The sequence below is a fragment of the Protopterus annectens genome, chromosome 5.part0 (assembly GCF_019279795.1).
Source record: "Protopterus annectens isolate FY-2018-M chromosome 5.part0, PAN1.0, whole genome shotgun sequence".
NCBI lineage: Eukaryota > Metazoa > Chordata > Ceratodontiformes > Protopteridae > Protopterus > Protopterus annectens.
The window spans coordinates 1270556783-1270574444 of NC_056735.1; the positions used below are offsets into that span (position 1 = coordinate 1270556783).

General features: G+C 35.2%; 1 protein-coding gene across 1 annotated transcript in view; it reads right to left on the reverse strand.

The window, feature by feature from the left end:
- The window catches only part of LOC122801618 (zona pellucida-like domain-containing protein 1), a 112087-nt gene that overhangs the window by 28962 nt on the left and 65463 nt on the right, over positions 1-17662 (reverse strand). Inside the window, exons 5-8 of the mRNA XM_044071097.1 lie at positions 15812-15884; positions 8911-9008; positions 2962-3042; positions 1764-1935 (exon numbers count right to left, since the gene is read on the reverse strand). Of these exons, the coding sequence (XP_043927032.1) occupies positions 1764-1935; positions 2962-3042; positions 8911-9008; positions 15812-15884 (424 nt within the window). The remainder of the gene's footprint in view (positions 1-1763; positions 1936-2961; positions 3043-8910; positions 9009-15811; positions 15885-17662) is intronic.

The following is a 17662-nucleotide window of genomic DNA, read 5'->3' on the forward strand; positions in this document are numbered from 1 at the left end:
TTTCTGAACAATTTGTTTGCTTCCCGTGGTCAGTGGTTTGATTCTCTCACTCTCCATTTGTCTGCTGTGTCACTCAAACAAGTCACTTAACCACACAGTCTCAGGCTGAGTTTGAAAAAGTCCATATGGAAAAGGGCTTTAACATAGTCTAACTAACTAATTAAATCTTCAATTCATGCTTGTTAGTTAGAAAAAAAAACTTTCATGATGTAACTAAATCTTCTGTATAAATTTGATAAATTACAAGGTTTACAAAGTTTTGAAATTTGTAGGTTCCAGACGATATCAAGATCATTTGTATACTCTTTTGAAGTCTGTCTATCAATTTGTTGCACTCATCTATTACTGAAGGTTGCCAGACTGCCAGTTCAAAGAGCCGCTAGAGCAGACGAGAGCTATTTTCATTGTTTCATATTGCCCTTAATTTTCTACCATTATATGGATAAAAGCAACACCTTTTGTCAAAGTGAGAGCTTGTAGTAGTTTGCTGTAGCATAAATCAATTGTGCTCTTAATATAAACATTTCTCAAACTCCCCTTTTGAAAAGTTTTACTTTAATGATTATGTATGTGTTATAGTGCTTTAGTGGCAAACTCAGGGTGTAAAATTTTGTGTAGTGACTACCACTGATAAATGGGGAATAAGCAAGCTGCTACAAATGCCTTTCTGAAACACTGTGAGATTGAAGACATACCTCTCAAGTGCAACTCATTACGAGGAATGCTCCTCATTTGGGGTCTTAAAAAATTCACGTTCCTCAAAGTTCCAAACTGATGGTGTCTGCAATATATTCATTATTAGGAATTGTTCTAGCTGAGATCCATGACAAAGAGAAATTAATCATATTAATGCATCAAAAGAACTTTTTAGAACTAAAAAACTGCTCATTTTGACCATCCTGTGACCTTCCTAGGTAAAGTTGTTAGCAAGTACTCCACATTTTGGCAATTTGTTCCACATTAAGACAGGTAGTGTTCCTCATTTTGGAAATGGAGGGTTGAGAACTATGATTGGAATATGAAAAAAATATGTCAGGATATGTATCATGGAGAATGTGTAATAAAGAATATGAAAGGAGCTAACAGTTTTATGACCACTAAAGAAAATCTACATTATATTATAAGGTCAAAAATAGTTCTGGAATAAAGTTACCTACAGTGAAGGGTACAGTTGCCATTTAAAGTGTGAGAAAGCTTCTGCCATATCCCATACTTCTCTCTCTCTCTCTTTTATGTACATTTAGTATTTGAGTGTCTATTTTCTTATTAACACTGCTTCATGTTTCTTCTGCTCCCCCTTTAGACCACCAAAATTGTCTGTGCTTTCAGAGACATTGATTCATGGGTAATGTTTACAGTACTGTGGATGAATGTTTTGTCTACTGCCTTCTCTAAGAAACAAGTTTCAGTTTACTATTTTTCTGTGAATTTCGTGCAACAGCTGCTCTCACTGCTGCACTGTCCCAGTTTTTTCTGAGAATCTTTGTCATCTGACATAATTCCATCTTGGAGTCCTCTGTTTTTAGTTCTGATTCTGTACAAAAAATTTGCAATATTAAATTCTGAATGTTTTACTCAGAGGCAGATGTTAATATTAGGTTAAAATAAAACATCGACATAAGACAGCTGGAAACTAACAATTAGTAATGTTACAGTAAACCATTTTGACTGTCATTTTCAGTGCTAGAATTTCAGAACAGAAAAAGTTTTTTAGCATTTTGGTAAACATTTCTGCATCTGTATTGTGAATAGATTGTACTTACTGGTATGAAATTAGGACATGCACTCTTCTCACAGAGCCGTGTGATGCAGTGTAAGTAAAACGTGCATACAGTCAAGTTCTTTTGTTCAACAAATCTGAAGGCCTCAAAGCCAAATCTTGCATATTGTTTATCTCCGTTATTTAAAATCACAGTCTGTGGGTCCTTGTTACATCTGAAATAGGGATTAAAATTTTTAAATATACTTGTGACACACAATAGAGGACTACATATCAGATAAACATTACATGCTTAATGTGAAGTCAGTCAGTGAAGTGAGTTAGTTATTTTTAGTATGTAATTCTTAAAATGCAGTCAGTTCGTATTACATGTTTCTCAAAAATAATTTCAGTGATACCCTAAATTCTTTTTTTACATACATTTACCTTTACAAGGCACTTTTATTCCACTCACAACTAAATGTTTCAGACATTGGCTTTCCCCCGAAATCTCTCACCTCACCTTATGAAACAAGGTAATAAAGCATGGTCCACAATTAAGGAGTCATAGAGCACAGAGCACTGGTAGGCTTTTATGTCATTCTAAATGTATACAAAGAAGTACTCATTTCTTAAAGTAAAATCAGCTTAATTCTTTAAGACCCCGAAGATACTGTGGTGGAAGACCAGTCATCATACAAGCAGAACCCTCCTTGTTAATGCCTACAAAAGTTCTAAAGTATGCTCAGTCAATTTCAAACTGCTTCTACATGACAATATGATCATATTCCATGGAATTTCCCATCTCCTAAAGAGTGGTGTGACAAACTTGCTACTACTGGTAAAGTCTCCCAATATACTCACTTTTCATTTTTCATTTGCTTTCATATATGAAAAGCAGTTTAGAAACAGTAAACAATGTAAAACTTAGGCCCTCATTAAAGTTTATTCACATACAAAAACAATACATGTCAATTTATGATTGGAAAACAGATAAGAAAGCCACTCTGAAAATTCAAGTGATATCCTTACTGTTGTTTAGTTTGTGGCGATCTTGGTAATTAAAATTGCACATACCAAACCTTTAAATGAAATGTTTGCACATTTAAATGTTTTACATCTACATGGAACTTTTTTGCAGCAATAGAAGACCATATAGATTGTGTTTCACAGCACCTTCCAATCATTTTGCCACAATGGCAGTTTGATTTTAAGGTTGGCAAATGCACTCAAGTGATGCTATGATACATGCTTGTACTTACCCAACAAAAAGATCATAATAAGTGGAGTTTGTTGGAAAAGCAGATACGGAAGCATAACAGCGGTCTAGAATAACGTTAAACCTGTATAAATAAAATAGCAAAAGAATCAGCATATCAGAATAAATACAAATGAAAACATACACATTTTTATACAGAGGTTGGTACCAAATTAGCTAAATTATTTCTGAACTAGGTATGTATTGAACAAGTCTAAATGCTAGAAAAAAAAAAGATAGGAAAATACTAGTAGTCATTATTCTTAGCAGAAACTGTGTTACATCCTTAATCATTTAGTAGTCCGGTTAAGGTATTAGATTATTTTAACATGTCAGTCTTCTAAAATACTGTTATTTGACTTCTATTTATTCTATTTCTTTCAGAATAATCTAAATTCCCTCCATAGTAATACCTGGTTGTTTTTTTAATGAATGCATATATTCATCCCGTTAGCTCTCGTAAATGATGTTTGCTTTTTGTTCTAGAATTCATTTGATAATAGTCATCCTTGTTATAGCCTTTCTTAAGGCTAAACTATTCCTTAACTGTGTGTTGTCCTAAGCATGGTAAAGCTGACACGAAAAACACTGTTGATTTGAAATTAATTAATTACTTAATCCCACATATTACAAAATACTAATATTTTTCATTTTAATTTTCCTTAGACTATTGCTCATTTAGAATTTGATCTTGAAAACAGAATATGCATGATACACAATATGCTTCAATTCCATAAACATTTTTAAATTACAAAATGCTGTTTTTTGTGATTTTGGGAATTTTTTTTTATGTTTATTTTAACTTTGATATGAATTTCTATTTTAATTTTTATATATACTATTATATTAATACTGATTTATTACTTACTTTAGTATTTTAATGCCATTTCTTTCTCCAAGCTATAGAAATGTGTTTTATTTAATATATAATTTTGCTGTTTTTCTAACTTTACTTTTGAAAATTATTTTTCAGAATGCACCGTGATACTAGCTGACATGAGGCATGCAAGACATGAAATAAGTAGAATTTTGTCCTGTTTGGCATGTTTCTTCTATCACACATTGTACAAATGTAATTCTACAATGTGCATCTTTACTTTACAGGATATGTAACATGCTGCTCCAAGAACACAGTCTGATGGAATAATCACTTATCGTGTTAAAATGCACTTTCATGGTAAAGGATCAGTAAAGGATATTGGAGGGTACACATTTCTGATAGAAAGCCCTTACAATCTGAGTCAATCTTGGATGAATAGACACTAAGTTTTGGATTATGTCTTGAAGGATTAGGCCACATTTATGACAGTTGATGTTCCAGATGTTTTGAAACTATAAAAATTAACACAACCTTATCCAAAATACACCACTGGAAACAGTTTGTTTGGAGAGTCCACAGTGAGATGCTCACGTATAATGACATTAACAGAAGGAAGGTGTGTATGATATGGCAGGGTTTTAGATGAAATGGGAGAAGTATCAGTTTGATAATGCCTAGTGTGAAATACAAGTATGGCCACATATATTTAAGAATTATCATGGAGATCCACAAAGGTTGCCTTCAAGGAAGAAAAGTCACTGAAGCTGAAGAAAAATTGGAAGATTTCATCCCTTAGGGGTCTGTCTACAATCAAACACATAACATTGCGTGGTTGAAACAAAGCACCATCAGAGAGTTTTAGCCAGGATTTTCAAAACCCAAATATTTAAGAAACAAAGTACAGTCAATAATAATATTTAGCAAGGATTCTTAAAACCCAAGACTTTAAGAGCATGAGGAGTAAGCTATGGTTTTGTCACAAGAATGCTACAGTTAAAATCATGATTCTTATGCAGACAAAATAAGGACATCTTCAAGAATTTCTAGGCAGGTTTGTTGAGGTTGGGAGAACTACTAGCTCTGTTGTGCTATGATTCAAACAAATTGCCTATATTCCTATTTGTATTAAACATATTTTACATGACAATATTATAATGCTATGTAAAATGACAGGTTCAAACTACAGTTACACAAAATACATGCTAGAGGTGGAAAATGCATGGAAAATATATTCTAGAAGTGGAAAATGCAATACAGTAGGATTTTTTGTTTATTTCTTTATTATAGATACAGCTGATGTAGTTGTGGCATTCATATAATAATTCCTTGATGTGTCATGCTATTTGGATATAGAGACCACCCCCCAACCTGATACAAAATGAGCTAAGCATCTTCTTAGAATATGTAGGACAGAATGAGCCAATCTGTGTTGCATGACAGGAATGTGATGGCTGAGTTGTGACCACTAGACTGCTTTCATTTTAAGACACAGATGGACTTTATAAGGAATGATGATATAGAATGTCTTTTATAATTCTGTTACAGTTTACATAGCTGGGAGGTTGAAATTTGGTAACAGGTAAGTATATAGGAAACTGGGCAGGAGACTGGAGCAGGTGGAATAAACACTTACATCACTTATATCACCTGCTGGTTGTGGTATGTTGTGGGTTTGTGGAGTACCACAGGTTTTTGATTAACCTTTGAGTTAATTTGCAGCTATTTCAAGTCAAATTTTTGGTTTAAGTGAGTAGTGACCCACAATATTTAGGGTCTAAATTAAGTTATAGTCGACCCATAAATGGCGAAGTCATAAAACTTTGAACATTTACAAAAAATATAAAACCCACCCAAGCAAACCATTTAAAAGCTGTAAGCAGGGGGCAAGCCCACCTGCACCCCCCACATCCCCCGCTACTTAAATATACCACCTCCGAGATTGCCATAGAGTGCAGACAATGGAAAACTACCATTTCCTCAGTGTACTGAGATCTCCATTGAAATGTTTGATGTTTTACGTCTTCGACATTTACACATCGACTGTTACATTTCCGAATACATTAGTATTCAATAACGTAATATAGAATCCAATATTTATTGTCATCAATCACTTCAATATGACTACCAAGTGTAATGTTAGGTGAAGAATCACAGGAAGACTAATGACAGTACTGGTTACTGGTGCTAGTAAATAGCAAAGCGTTGGGTTAACTAGCATTTGAGAGTAGAACATCTGCAGGTGATGGACAGTATACCTGATATGTCTGCATATTAGATTAAAACTCATTAGGCGGGATCACTAGCACACATTATGAAAAAAGATATTGAAAATTGGAGGTTCCAAAATAAATCCTTGAGGAATCCCAGCATAGATGGGCTTGTCAGGAGATACAGATTCATTCTGGTAGGCAGATTGTATGGGTTCAGTTGGATAGCTTACAAATCAGTCACTTTTTTGGTTCAGGTCTATGTCATATTAGATAAGAATGCTAGATGGAGTGAGAATAGGTATTGAAGTTTTCAGAGAGATCATAAAAAATGAGCCTATAACTTCTGCATAATTTAGTTTACTATGCTCATGCTCAGTGAAGTCAGGCAGAGAAGATTCAGTTCTATGGTCAAGCTACAAGCCACACTAACTGACAGAAGAATATTTGATATTAGACTAGCCACAATGCAACTTCCAATAGTTCTTATGAGAGAACATCTGTAGGCCATGCCTGTAGTTAAATTACTAATTTGATGAAAAGGACTTAGGGACACAAATAAAAATTAGCTATTTCCATAGTATCAGGCCATGAGCTTTTGAGTGGTTGGTTAGAACAGATACTGGATTGATGATAAACTCAGATGACAGTATTACGATGGAAAGATATCTCTAGATGGGGATAACAATTTTAATCTGGATAATAATTATGTTACCAAACATGAGGGGATTAAAACCTGATGTAATTTATTGTAAATACTGATATCTGGTGTGACAACTGAATGGGATTTACATGTTGATCCTCAATTTAATTCTCACCAGTTTTCCTGTATTTGGAAGAGTTAGGCAGATACTTTTTTTACCTGGTTTAAAAATTGAACATTTCTTAAATTAAAACATCTTTGAATTATGTTAGAGCTTTTTTTTATATCTAAAAAAAAATAACTTTTTAATATTTGCATCTAAAATACTGTACTCTAGAGAAAGTGAGATTTAGCCCATAAAGTGTATGTATTAGAGTAACCAACTTGGTAAAAAAAAAACACATAAAGGAGCTTTAGAATGAGAAAAGGCATTGTGAATTTGATATTCATGTGCAGAAAGTAATAATATGAAAGAGAAGGAGGTAAAATGGCATGGCCATGAGAAGTTATTATTAGGAGAATGACTTGTAGTGTGATACAGGAAGAAAGATTGGGTCTCAGAATATATATGGCATCTAAAAAATTAACGACTCATTTGAAATATTGTCCTGCTCTGCGGATGATGGTGACTGAGTGCCTGAATTCCATTGCCAGACACAGTAGTAACATATTCTTTAATGAAGTTCAAGGCTGAAATCTTCAAGTTAGATGGCAGCACAAATTAGAAAGGAGATGGGTGTAATTCTCAAAGTTCCAGTATGAGGATTAATATAAGGACTCTATATAGATTAGCATAATGACTAGTATGGGGACTGCATATGAACTAGTGGAATGACTGAATAAGGATTAAGACAGAGACCAAGTATAGGCTATCATAGGGAGCTATCATGTTACCTTTCATAGTAAATGCATGGGAACAAGTTATATGGATTGCATTCCAAAGGTTTGGGAACTGCAGTGAGAATGTAGGAACATTAGGAAAGGGACTTGATAGGTGCTACATTACGAAAGGTCTAAGGATTGCTTAAGGATTATCTGTTTTGAGCACATAACTTGTTTCTTAGCATACTTAATATTTAAGATAAACAGTATATAGCCTGGTTTGTAAATAGGAGTATTTGATAAATTATTATTATTTTATATTAATCTTATATGAAACATTAGGGTTACCTTATGTTTTCTTTAGAATATACACTTGTATCTTTTAAGAAGATAGGGGGTTTGTTAGTTTGCATCATAAAATATCCACCCTTTATATGCAAGAAAATGAACTGATTTGACTGTTCTGATGAAGTCCATTTAAAATTACATGTATGCACGAAAGTGTTTAAAATTATGAATTCTATTTGGATTAAATTGATTTTTTAATTATATTTTGGACAAGTTGTCTTATTGTGACAATGTACACTGTCTCATTTGGACAAGAGAATGCTTATTAAGACCAGCCATTACATTTCTGTGACCATTTATGTACTAGTTTTCTTGGGTTACTGATGAAGAAGTAGCATTTTTCAATCTGAAGTGGTTCTATGTTTCTTAGCATGTTTTAAATGCTATTTATTTTTCAGAGAGATTCTCAAAAGGATGTGATGAGAGGTTATCTAGGAACTGGGGGTGCCTAAATGAAGAACAAAAAGTCTTTATTTATATGTGTTCTCAGAGGTTTTAACGACTGACCACTCAGCTTTGAAGAGAAGGAATACAAATTCTGTGGCTGCTTCTGTTAACTTTAAGACAAACCATCGAAAAATATATGCAAAAGAAACCAGCAGAAAAAGTATGGATATCCATTTGTGGAATACTGGAAAGTACCTAAAGAGAGAGGATTTGTTTGGATAACCAGGCCTGTTTCAGGCAGACTACATAATTATTTTGCACATGGGAAAAGTTCTGTTTACTGTAGGGTATTACTAAGACAAGAAGTTATTATCTCAGAACATCTGGATTGCAGGTATTTTCAAAAGCTACAACAAATGAAGATGGCTTTTTAATTTCATCACAAGGAACTTAATAGCTGATGAAGCCTTCATATGTACTATCTCACTTAAAAGGAACAGTAAAATGTTTGAACTACCATTTGCTAAATTAGGTATATCGCTCTACTTTGGAGTCATAGCAATGTCATATTTTGTTAAACAATTTATCAGAATTTTATACTTTTTCGTATGTTCTAAATCAATACTGTGCTTTTAGGAAAGCGTGAACATTTTCTGCATAGACTGTACAGTGACATTTATGACTACAGCAGAAAACAATATCAAAGGTAACAAGAATGTCACTTACTTGTCAGTCAAATTTGTAGCTTTTACATCAACATAGATTTTGGTCTTCAGATAAAGTCCACTTTTTGGAATAGGCAATGGAACAGTGTAGTTTCTGTCCTGCAGAATAAAATGTAACAAAATACAGAAATGAATATCTCAGAATCTCACTGGTTGTTCTTAAGCATACCTCTCAAACTCTAAGCGTTTAAAGTTATGTCATTGGCAGTTGAAAATAATAGCAGAGTGTCAAAAAAGTAGGTTGTTGCTTTTTTTTTTTTTGTAGGTGGTTTTCAGGCACTAGATCATATATGCTTAAGTGTAATGAATGTTTGTGTGGATTTATTTAATATTAAGTAACTGTCTGACGAAAATATACCTCTGATCATAAATTATAACACTGTTCTAAAATTGTATCAGCTAAGAGGTAGGTGCTTAATTAATACAACTTCATGTCACAGTGTTCATTCTCGTATCAGTTACTGAATTACTCATGCTATACGATTCTGGATGAATGAGATAATTCCTAATGAAAATATACAGTTAGGACAATTCATATTCACTTAAAAGGATTATCATGCTTTAACAAATACAAGAGAAGGCAATGTGTATTAATATCTCAGATATATACATGGCAATGCAACTTCAAATTGCAACTGCAGAACTATAATAGATGAGGTTTGGGAACAAACCAATTTGTCCAGGGACATTTTCAGTGTTTAGGGTTGGTGGAGTTAAATGGGGGTGTAGGTTTGGAGTTTTTAAGGCTTCTGAATTTTGCACGTCAGACAATTCACCCAGGTTTTGTAGGTCCATGGTCTTTTGTTAAAAAGGAGAAGCAAACATCATTGGATAAGAGCTAGTCAGTTGACATGGACTGGTTCAGCACTTTGCTAGTCTTCCTTGGAGCAATTTAATGGGGTATTCTTTTGGCAGTCAGATTGGGATGGTCAAAGGGACTTGCAGTTCTTTTTGTGGTAAATGGTGTGCAGCTCAGTGGTCTGCATATTGGAAGCATCGATGGAAGAAGGATGTAGCTTTTTGGAGGTAATGCCAGTTTGGGCAGTGTTGGTGGTTGGGTAGGTGCAGTTAATGGGGAAGAGAGTTATTTTTCATTCAGACAATATTGCAGTGGTGCATGTTTACAGGTGAAGACAGTGAAGTCTGAATTGCTTTTGCTATTATTACATACGTTAGTTTTGCAGGGTTTAGTGATGGATTTGCATTCACTGCTATGCATGTGGTGGGAGCTAAGAATGACAGTTTGTCTCACTTTCTGTTTTTCAGGAGGTAGTAGCTGAACTGAGGGTGTTGCCAAATCATGAATTAACTAGATGGTTTGTGCAGCAGTCTTGGGCAGTGTCTATCAGCAAAGCATATGGTAAGGCATTATATGATTTTGATGCATTTATTTGACAATTGTCTGAGTAGGAGGAGGAATTTTAGTGAAAAGAACTATTATTGCAATATTTAGCCAGGGCTTGGGTGCAAGGAAAGGCAACAGAATCAGTCAAGGTGGACCTGGCAGCAATTATTATATTTGCACAGGTGGTTGGGTTGCAGGATTTTATTAAGTCCTGGATGGTTGTGTGTATGTTGAGAGGATGGGGTAAAGTGGCTGGTATGAATATGGATATGTGTTGGCCTTTGACAAGGCAGGTTATTAAAGTTTTATTGAAAGGTTTAGCTTTAGTGGTTGGTGATTCAGTGTATTATGTTTTGTGGGTAACCTTGTGTTTATGGATGCATTTTGGAGCATTCAGGGTGTCAGAACTGTTATGATCACTAATTGGGGGAGGTGTCATGTTTTTTTTTCTGTGACAGTGCACATTTGGTTACATGGTTTTATTCCATTTTGGGTGGAGATTCAGGTGGCATAGTATTAGAAGCCTTTGGTGGAATCAGCTTATAGAGGAGTTTGCATTTATACAGTCATAGATGGGGCTTCCTTGAGTATTGGTGGTATATTTGGCTAGTAACGACTTGGGAATAATTCCTAAGAAGCAGTTGATTTATAGGATAAGGGAGGATTTAGTTAAATTGAAGAGGTTATATCTGGGTATGTGCATTGTACGGTCTGAGGCAGCACCACACTTATGTTGGAGGAGTGCTGCTAGTTTTATGGAGCAGGCACAGTGGTTTATTAATTTTTGGTTGGCATGGAAGTTGGTTGCTTTGGGTATGCACATGATAGAACATAAGGGCTTTGACAGGGAGATGTTTTTTAGTTTAGAAACGATGGAATGCACCTGAATGTTTGTGGTTTCAATTTGTTTAATGTACATTTTGAATTTATTTTAGAGGGTTTAGTGAAAGTTCTTCATTAAGTGAGGGGGAACAGCCTGGGGTCAAGCTGGTAGGTAGATCATAGGGGCAGGCTTGTCCCTCTTCTATTCCCCCTCTTGGTGTTGGGTGTTTATACAAGGAGTATGGGGGATGTGAGTGAGCAGTAGGGTGCTGCTTTGCTTAGTAAGAATAAGTGAGCGGTGGCGAGAATGCTGCTTATTCAGGCAGGATGAGTGGGGATAGATGTCCTGGCATATGGTTACAAGGATGTTACATGTTCCTAATAAAAGACTGCTCATGTTGTGATTAACATTTTGAAATGATGCACTATAGTTATGTTGTTGGAAGTTAATAAGGGTCGGCAAATGCAATTTTGGTGTGATGTGTTTCATTGAAGGGGACAGGGACAAATGAGGTTTTTGAACAAACCAATTTGTCTAGGGACATCTTCAGTGTTTACGCATTAGGGGGGAGTTAAATGGGGGTGCGGGGTTTTGATTTGAAGAAGGATGTTAAGGCTCAGAAGGTTAAGTAGATCCATGGATGGGAAGGGTTAATTTAATATGGGAAATGTAGAGGAAGTGAGGTAAGTGTAGGATGGGACTTAGGGGGTTTTATGTAATCATAACTGAGAAATAGAATCAGATTTACATGTGATCTTGCTACCTGCCCTCCCTCCCTTTCTGTTTGGGTCATTTTGGATAGTGTGGTTATTGAGGTTGGTGTTTAGGTGGAGAAGAGAGGCAGGCTTGTCCCTCTTTTGGTCCCCCTCATGGTGTTGGTTGTTGATGCAAGGAATATAGGGGATAAGAGTGAGTGGTAGGATGCTACTTTGATTAGTAAGAATAAATGAGGAGTGGTGTGGTCGCTACTGACTTAGGCAAGGTGAGTGGGGACATGCTGCCCTGGCATATGGTTACAAGGATGTTACATGTTGCTGTTACAAGAATGTTCATGTTGTGATTAACATTTTGAAATGATTCAATAAAGTTATGTTGTTGGATGTTAATAAAGGTCATTAAATGCCATTTTGGTGTGATGTGTTTTATTGAAGGGGACCTGGACAAAGGAAATTAAAATATTTTAGATTAACTGTAGGCATCCAGAGAAGGGTGTGCAATTTTTTTGAGAAGTGATGTTAACCATTTTTAAACCTGTAGCTCAGGTAATACAGAGCATGACTTTTCAGTAATATAAGACATGTCAAAAGAAATTTAAATTGCATGTGTATTTTACTATATTACAGCTACTTTTGTCTCAAGAATAGAACTTGTCATGCTCAGAGCATGCCTCAAGCAGCATTGAAAAAACAGACACATGAAAAGATGTACTGTAAAGGAGTAATGTGATCAGAAACTAAACAGTTATTCTTTTATCTTATTTTGATTTCCACACTTATATAATGACTCTATATTTGAATAAGTAGGGATTAATTTGTCTAAAGAATGGGCGACTTCTATATTACCGTCCTGAGTGGAAAACAAATGTTCTCCAGCAGGGTGTTAACATACTGGTAATGCCCACTGAAAAATTAGTCCACTACTTCACAGCTGCATATCAAGCTACGGTGAAGCTCAGACATTTAAAAACTAAACAGCTGTCATATTTATGATCTCTAAACAGAATTCTGCTGTTTAGCCATCATAAAATTAAAATTATATAGTAAAATAAAGAATAAAAGTATGAAAGTGTGTGTGTGTGTGTGTGTGTGTGTGTGTGTGTGTGTGTGTGTGTGTGTAAATGTGTTTCTGTGAGCATTTGCATATGTATATGAGAGGGAGAGGATTAGGGAGAGACTCCCCCATGCACACACATCATTGACTGCAACAGGCAGTACATTAAAACAGATAATTTCTAAAATAAGAGTTGCTGAAACTCTAAATTGCTGGCAATATTGTTGACTTTAATACATAGTGATTTACTAGAATAATAAATGGATGAACAGTACAATGCAGGAAAACAAGGGATATTAAAGGGGAAGTTTGCTTTGCCTTGCATTTTTTTATGTTTATTTGCTCACAAGTTGACATATATTAACGTTTCACTCAAAAAGTGAATGTTAAGTGCAGGACGTATATGTGTGTGTATTCGCTGTGAGTGATGCAAGCAGTAATGCCCGACAGTGTGTGTGTGTGTGGAAGAGCATTATTTCCATAATAACATTAATGCACTTAGAGAATAGGCTATCTGATAATGTGATTTGTATTTATTTTTATATATAGTGTTTTTTATATATATATATATATATATATATATATATATATATATATGTATACACACACACACACACACACACATATATTATATTTTTATGCAAAATAGTTCCTCAGCCAAGTGTTTTAAATTATTAAGTAGTGTATGTAATTACTATTGAAAGAAGAAAGAAGTATTTACATACACTACTTAATAATTTAAAACACTAGGCTGAGGAACTATTTTGCATAAAAATATAATATATGTGTGTGTGTATGCATATATATATATATATATATATATATATATAATTTATATATATATATATATATATATATATATAACTCTCTATATAAAAATAAATACAAATCACATTATCAGATAGCCTATTCTCTAGGCAAACATAGGGGGGTTGTGGCTGACAAAGTTCGCAGATGACTGCAAACTAGGCGCCATAGTCGATATACCAGCTGACACATGCATCCTTCAGAAGGGCCTCACAGAAACAGACGACTGCTGCCAGAGTCATGGCCTTAAACTAAATGCCAAAAAATGTATAGTCATCCCCTTTGGAAAAGACAAAGTTCCCACAAATTGCCACATAGGTGGTAATCCATTAAGTATGGAAAAAGTAATCAGAGACCTGGGGACCCAAGTTGACAGTGACCTCTCATTTGACACCCACATCACCAAAGTGGTTAGAAAGACCTTCTACCTTGCCCACCTTATCATGAAGGGATTCACATCCAGATCAAAGGATGTCATTGTACCCTTATATTCCTCCCTTATCAGGCCTATGATTGAGTACAATGCCCCATTTGGTATGTACCTCACCCGGCACCTGCAGCAGCTGGAGAGACCCCAAAAGAACCTTACCAAGAGGATCAAGGGTCTCCAACATATGTCATATGCTGCCAGACTAAAAAAGCTCCAGCTCTATTCAGTAGCATACCGCCTGCTCAGAGGTGATCTGTGCTGACGTACAAGGCCATGTCCAATTCAGAATTAATGGACATGCTCCACCTCAAAAAATCCAAATCCATCCGAGCCATGAGAGCTAAAGATCTAAACCTCAGCACAAATATGAATAGGACATGCTGGAGGGACAGATTCATAACCCAGAGGCTTCCCGCACTCTGGAACAGGATCCCAGTCCATGTTAGGCAGAGCCCCTCACTGACTCTCTTCAAGAGAAATCTTGACGAATGGATGGGTGATCGTAGGTTTATCCCGGGGGTCATCTCTGTGTCATTACTAGACAGAGGCACAGTAAACTAAATTTAATTTGTACACTTTTGTATCATTACATGGGGTGGCGAAAGCCACATACACTTTGGCTAGGCTTATAAATGCCCTAGGGCAGATAGCCTAGTACTATACTATGAAACTACTATGAAACTATAAGTGCATTAATGTTATTATGGAAATAATGCTCTTCCACACACACTGTCGGGCATTACTGCTTGCATCACTCACACCGAATAAATGATGTGGGAGTACTGATGTAATTTTTGTTTTCTGGCTAAGTTTTCTTTTTCCCCACAGTGCACTATGTGTCATCAGAAGAAAAAAAAAATTCTAATGTCTGACCTTTTTTACGGGTCCTTCTTGCCATTTACTAATAAGGGCAGTGATAAGAATTATTCCTTACCGTTAGCTTCTTAGGCCATCATGTCACTACTTATAAGAAATGCAATGTGCTTCTTTTCTTATCCACCATTTGCTGACAAAGTAAAGTGACTTTTGTTTTAGATGCAGCAAATTCTTAAATTTATCTAGATTTTTTTTACAAGTGAGAATTTGGCTCCCAATTTTAGGCGCATTTTTCCCAGACTCATTACATCTCAGACATTCATTCAGCTGCTTCCACTTTGGCTATAATAAAACATACATCAGTCTATCCTGGCTCAGTTAATATATGCAAAAACATATGCACACACACACACACACACACACACACACACACACACACACACACACACACACATGCATGCATTACTCAATTTGCTTTAGCAGCTACTTGCACATTCTGCAGCGTACTGTGCATTTATTGAAATATCATTTTTACCACATGCTGTGAAAGATTTTTTTACCACATGCTGTGAAAGATTTTTTGACCAAGTGTGATGTTATCCTCTTAACAGAATAAAATAAATTACTAAACATACAGGGACCAAAGTATTGTAGAGAATGTCATCATAAAACCAAGAACACATTAGGTAACTTTCTATCTACAGCTATCTTTAAAATGAACAATGAAATTAAATTAAATTTCAAAATGAATAAATAAAATTCAGAGGTGTATTTTTGAATCAGAGTCAGTTCAAAGACTGACACTTGTTTCAGAACAGTATATGTCACATATACATATTTATTGTACCATTGTGTATTATAAACATCTGTCATTATATTGCAGTATTTAGTAACAGTGCACAATGACTTACCGCCCATAGTGTAAGGGAAAGTGTGGACACAAAGCTGCCATTGTTGTCCTTCACTGCTACAGTGGCTCCAGTCCTGGTAACATAAAGTTCAAGAGGTAGTGAATATAAAGGCATATTTATTAATGCTTTAAATTATTATAGTCTGCTGGTCTTCAGTCTTTTTCCTTCAACAAGCATGTACATTTGGTTTATTGTAGCATGCAGTAGCATGTACGTGAAAAATTCCTAAACAGAAAATCCCTAGTACAAATCTGTGTACATAATCAACAATAAAATGTTAGATTCAAATTAATTGCTTGCATTTTCTTCTATCACCTTCATAGTTCATTTCAGTAATATGTAACATTCATAACAGAAAGGAAATGGTTATATTTTCACATTATATAATTTAGTGTTTCTGCCAGACTGGCATCGTATGTCAGCAGATGAGTAGGAGAAATAAAGTGTTTTGCTTGTTACCTAATCTTATGACATGCAAATATTTTTATGACATGTTATACTTAACATGTATCTCTTCTTGCAAGGTGTACTTGCAGTTTATGCTGATGGTGTCACGTATGAAAATCCCTATTTCTTGGTATTAGAACAGCTAGAGTACTGATTTCCAGAGTAAAACAAATCAGCCAGTCTCCCTATTTTTACATGTGGTCTTTTCTTTTGAAACACCTAGACATGGAATACATAAGTCACAGGGCAAGCTTCATAACAAGAAGGCTCTGTACCTCATCTGGTAACACACTCACCTTTGGTGGTGGAAGATCAGAAGGGTCTGGGTTTTATTCTCACATTTAGTAGCTGGATTAATTTTCCAGTATTGACACTGCAGATGAGGCTTTAAACTGAGAGCCCGTCTGCTTGAGGTATTGGAAGCACAGGGGGATATAAAAGACCCATGGCACTTATCAGAAAAAGTAGCAGAAGTTTGCCAGTGTATGTGTACCACTCCAGAACTCCCTGAAAAGAAGCCATTGGCCTAATGGGACGAACCTGGTCAACAAAGTGTTAGATAAATAAATAAAAATAATGAATGGCTGTTGCTGTAAAGTAGCCCAGTTTTGCCACTTCCTGAAGCAAAATAAATGCATATTCAGCATTGGTGATGCTTGAAATACTCAGAAAGCATTTCTTCCTGCTGGCTGAGAGAAGCATGAGGAATGGTGATGTAGTTGAAGGGCACTATGTATTCTTTAAGTGTTTGATGTGTGGAGAAGTGAAAGCATTTGTGTATGACAAAGGTGAAGTATTTTTCAGAAGACATATTGGATAGGTCTATATATTCAGATTGCTTATGTTTGGAAAACAAGGAAGCAATGGTTTAAAACATCTAGATGATTGTCTGGTAAAAGGTATCAAAATATCTCCAACCTAAAATACTGATAATTATTTATTTCATATGCACAATATCATGATAACTAGAATGGTGTTATGTGGGTTTAGGTTCTACTATCCTACATGTGAGAAAATCCATACATCTTTTATACAAGAACACTGTCACCTGAGCTATTATTAAAACTGTGCTTGTCTGTTTTTTATTTGCATTGCAGTTAAAAGTGTCTCCTTAGTACCTACTAATCTCTATTAGTGACAATTAGAGCAGCCACACATTTGTCAAATCAGAGATGTGTAGAATTCAACAAATTACAAGTGTGCCCTGAAGTAGACATCATAAATATAAGTGCCTATTTTATTTACATTTATTTAATGAATATCATGTCTTTATGATCACAGTGAGACCATTTTATATAATACTCCTATTTATGAATTATCTTTCATTGTCCATGCACTGCAGCTGTATATTAATTCCACTTGTTTGTTTACAGAGTTTCTTTTGGGAAAGGCAAGACTAACATA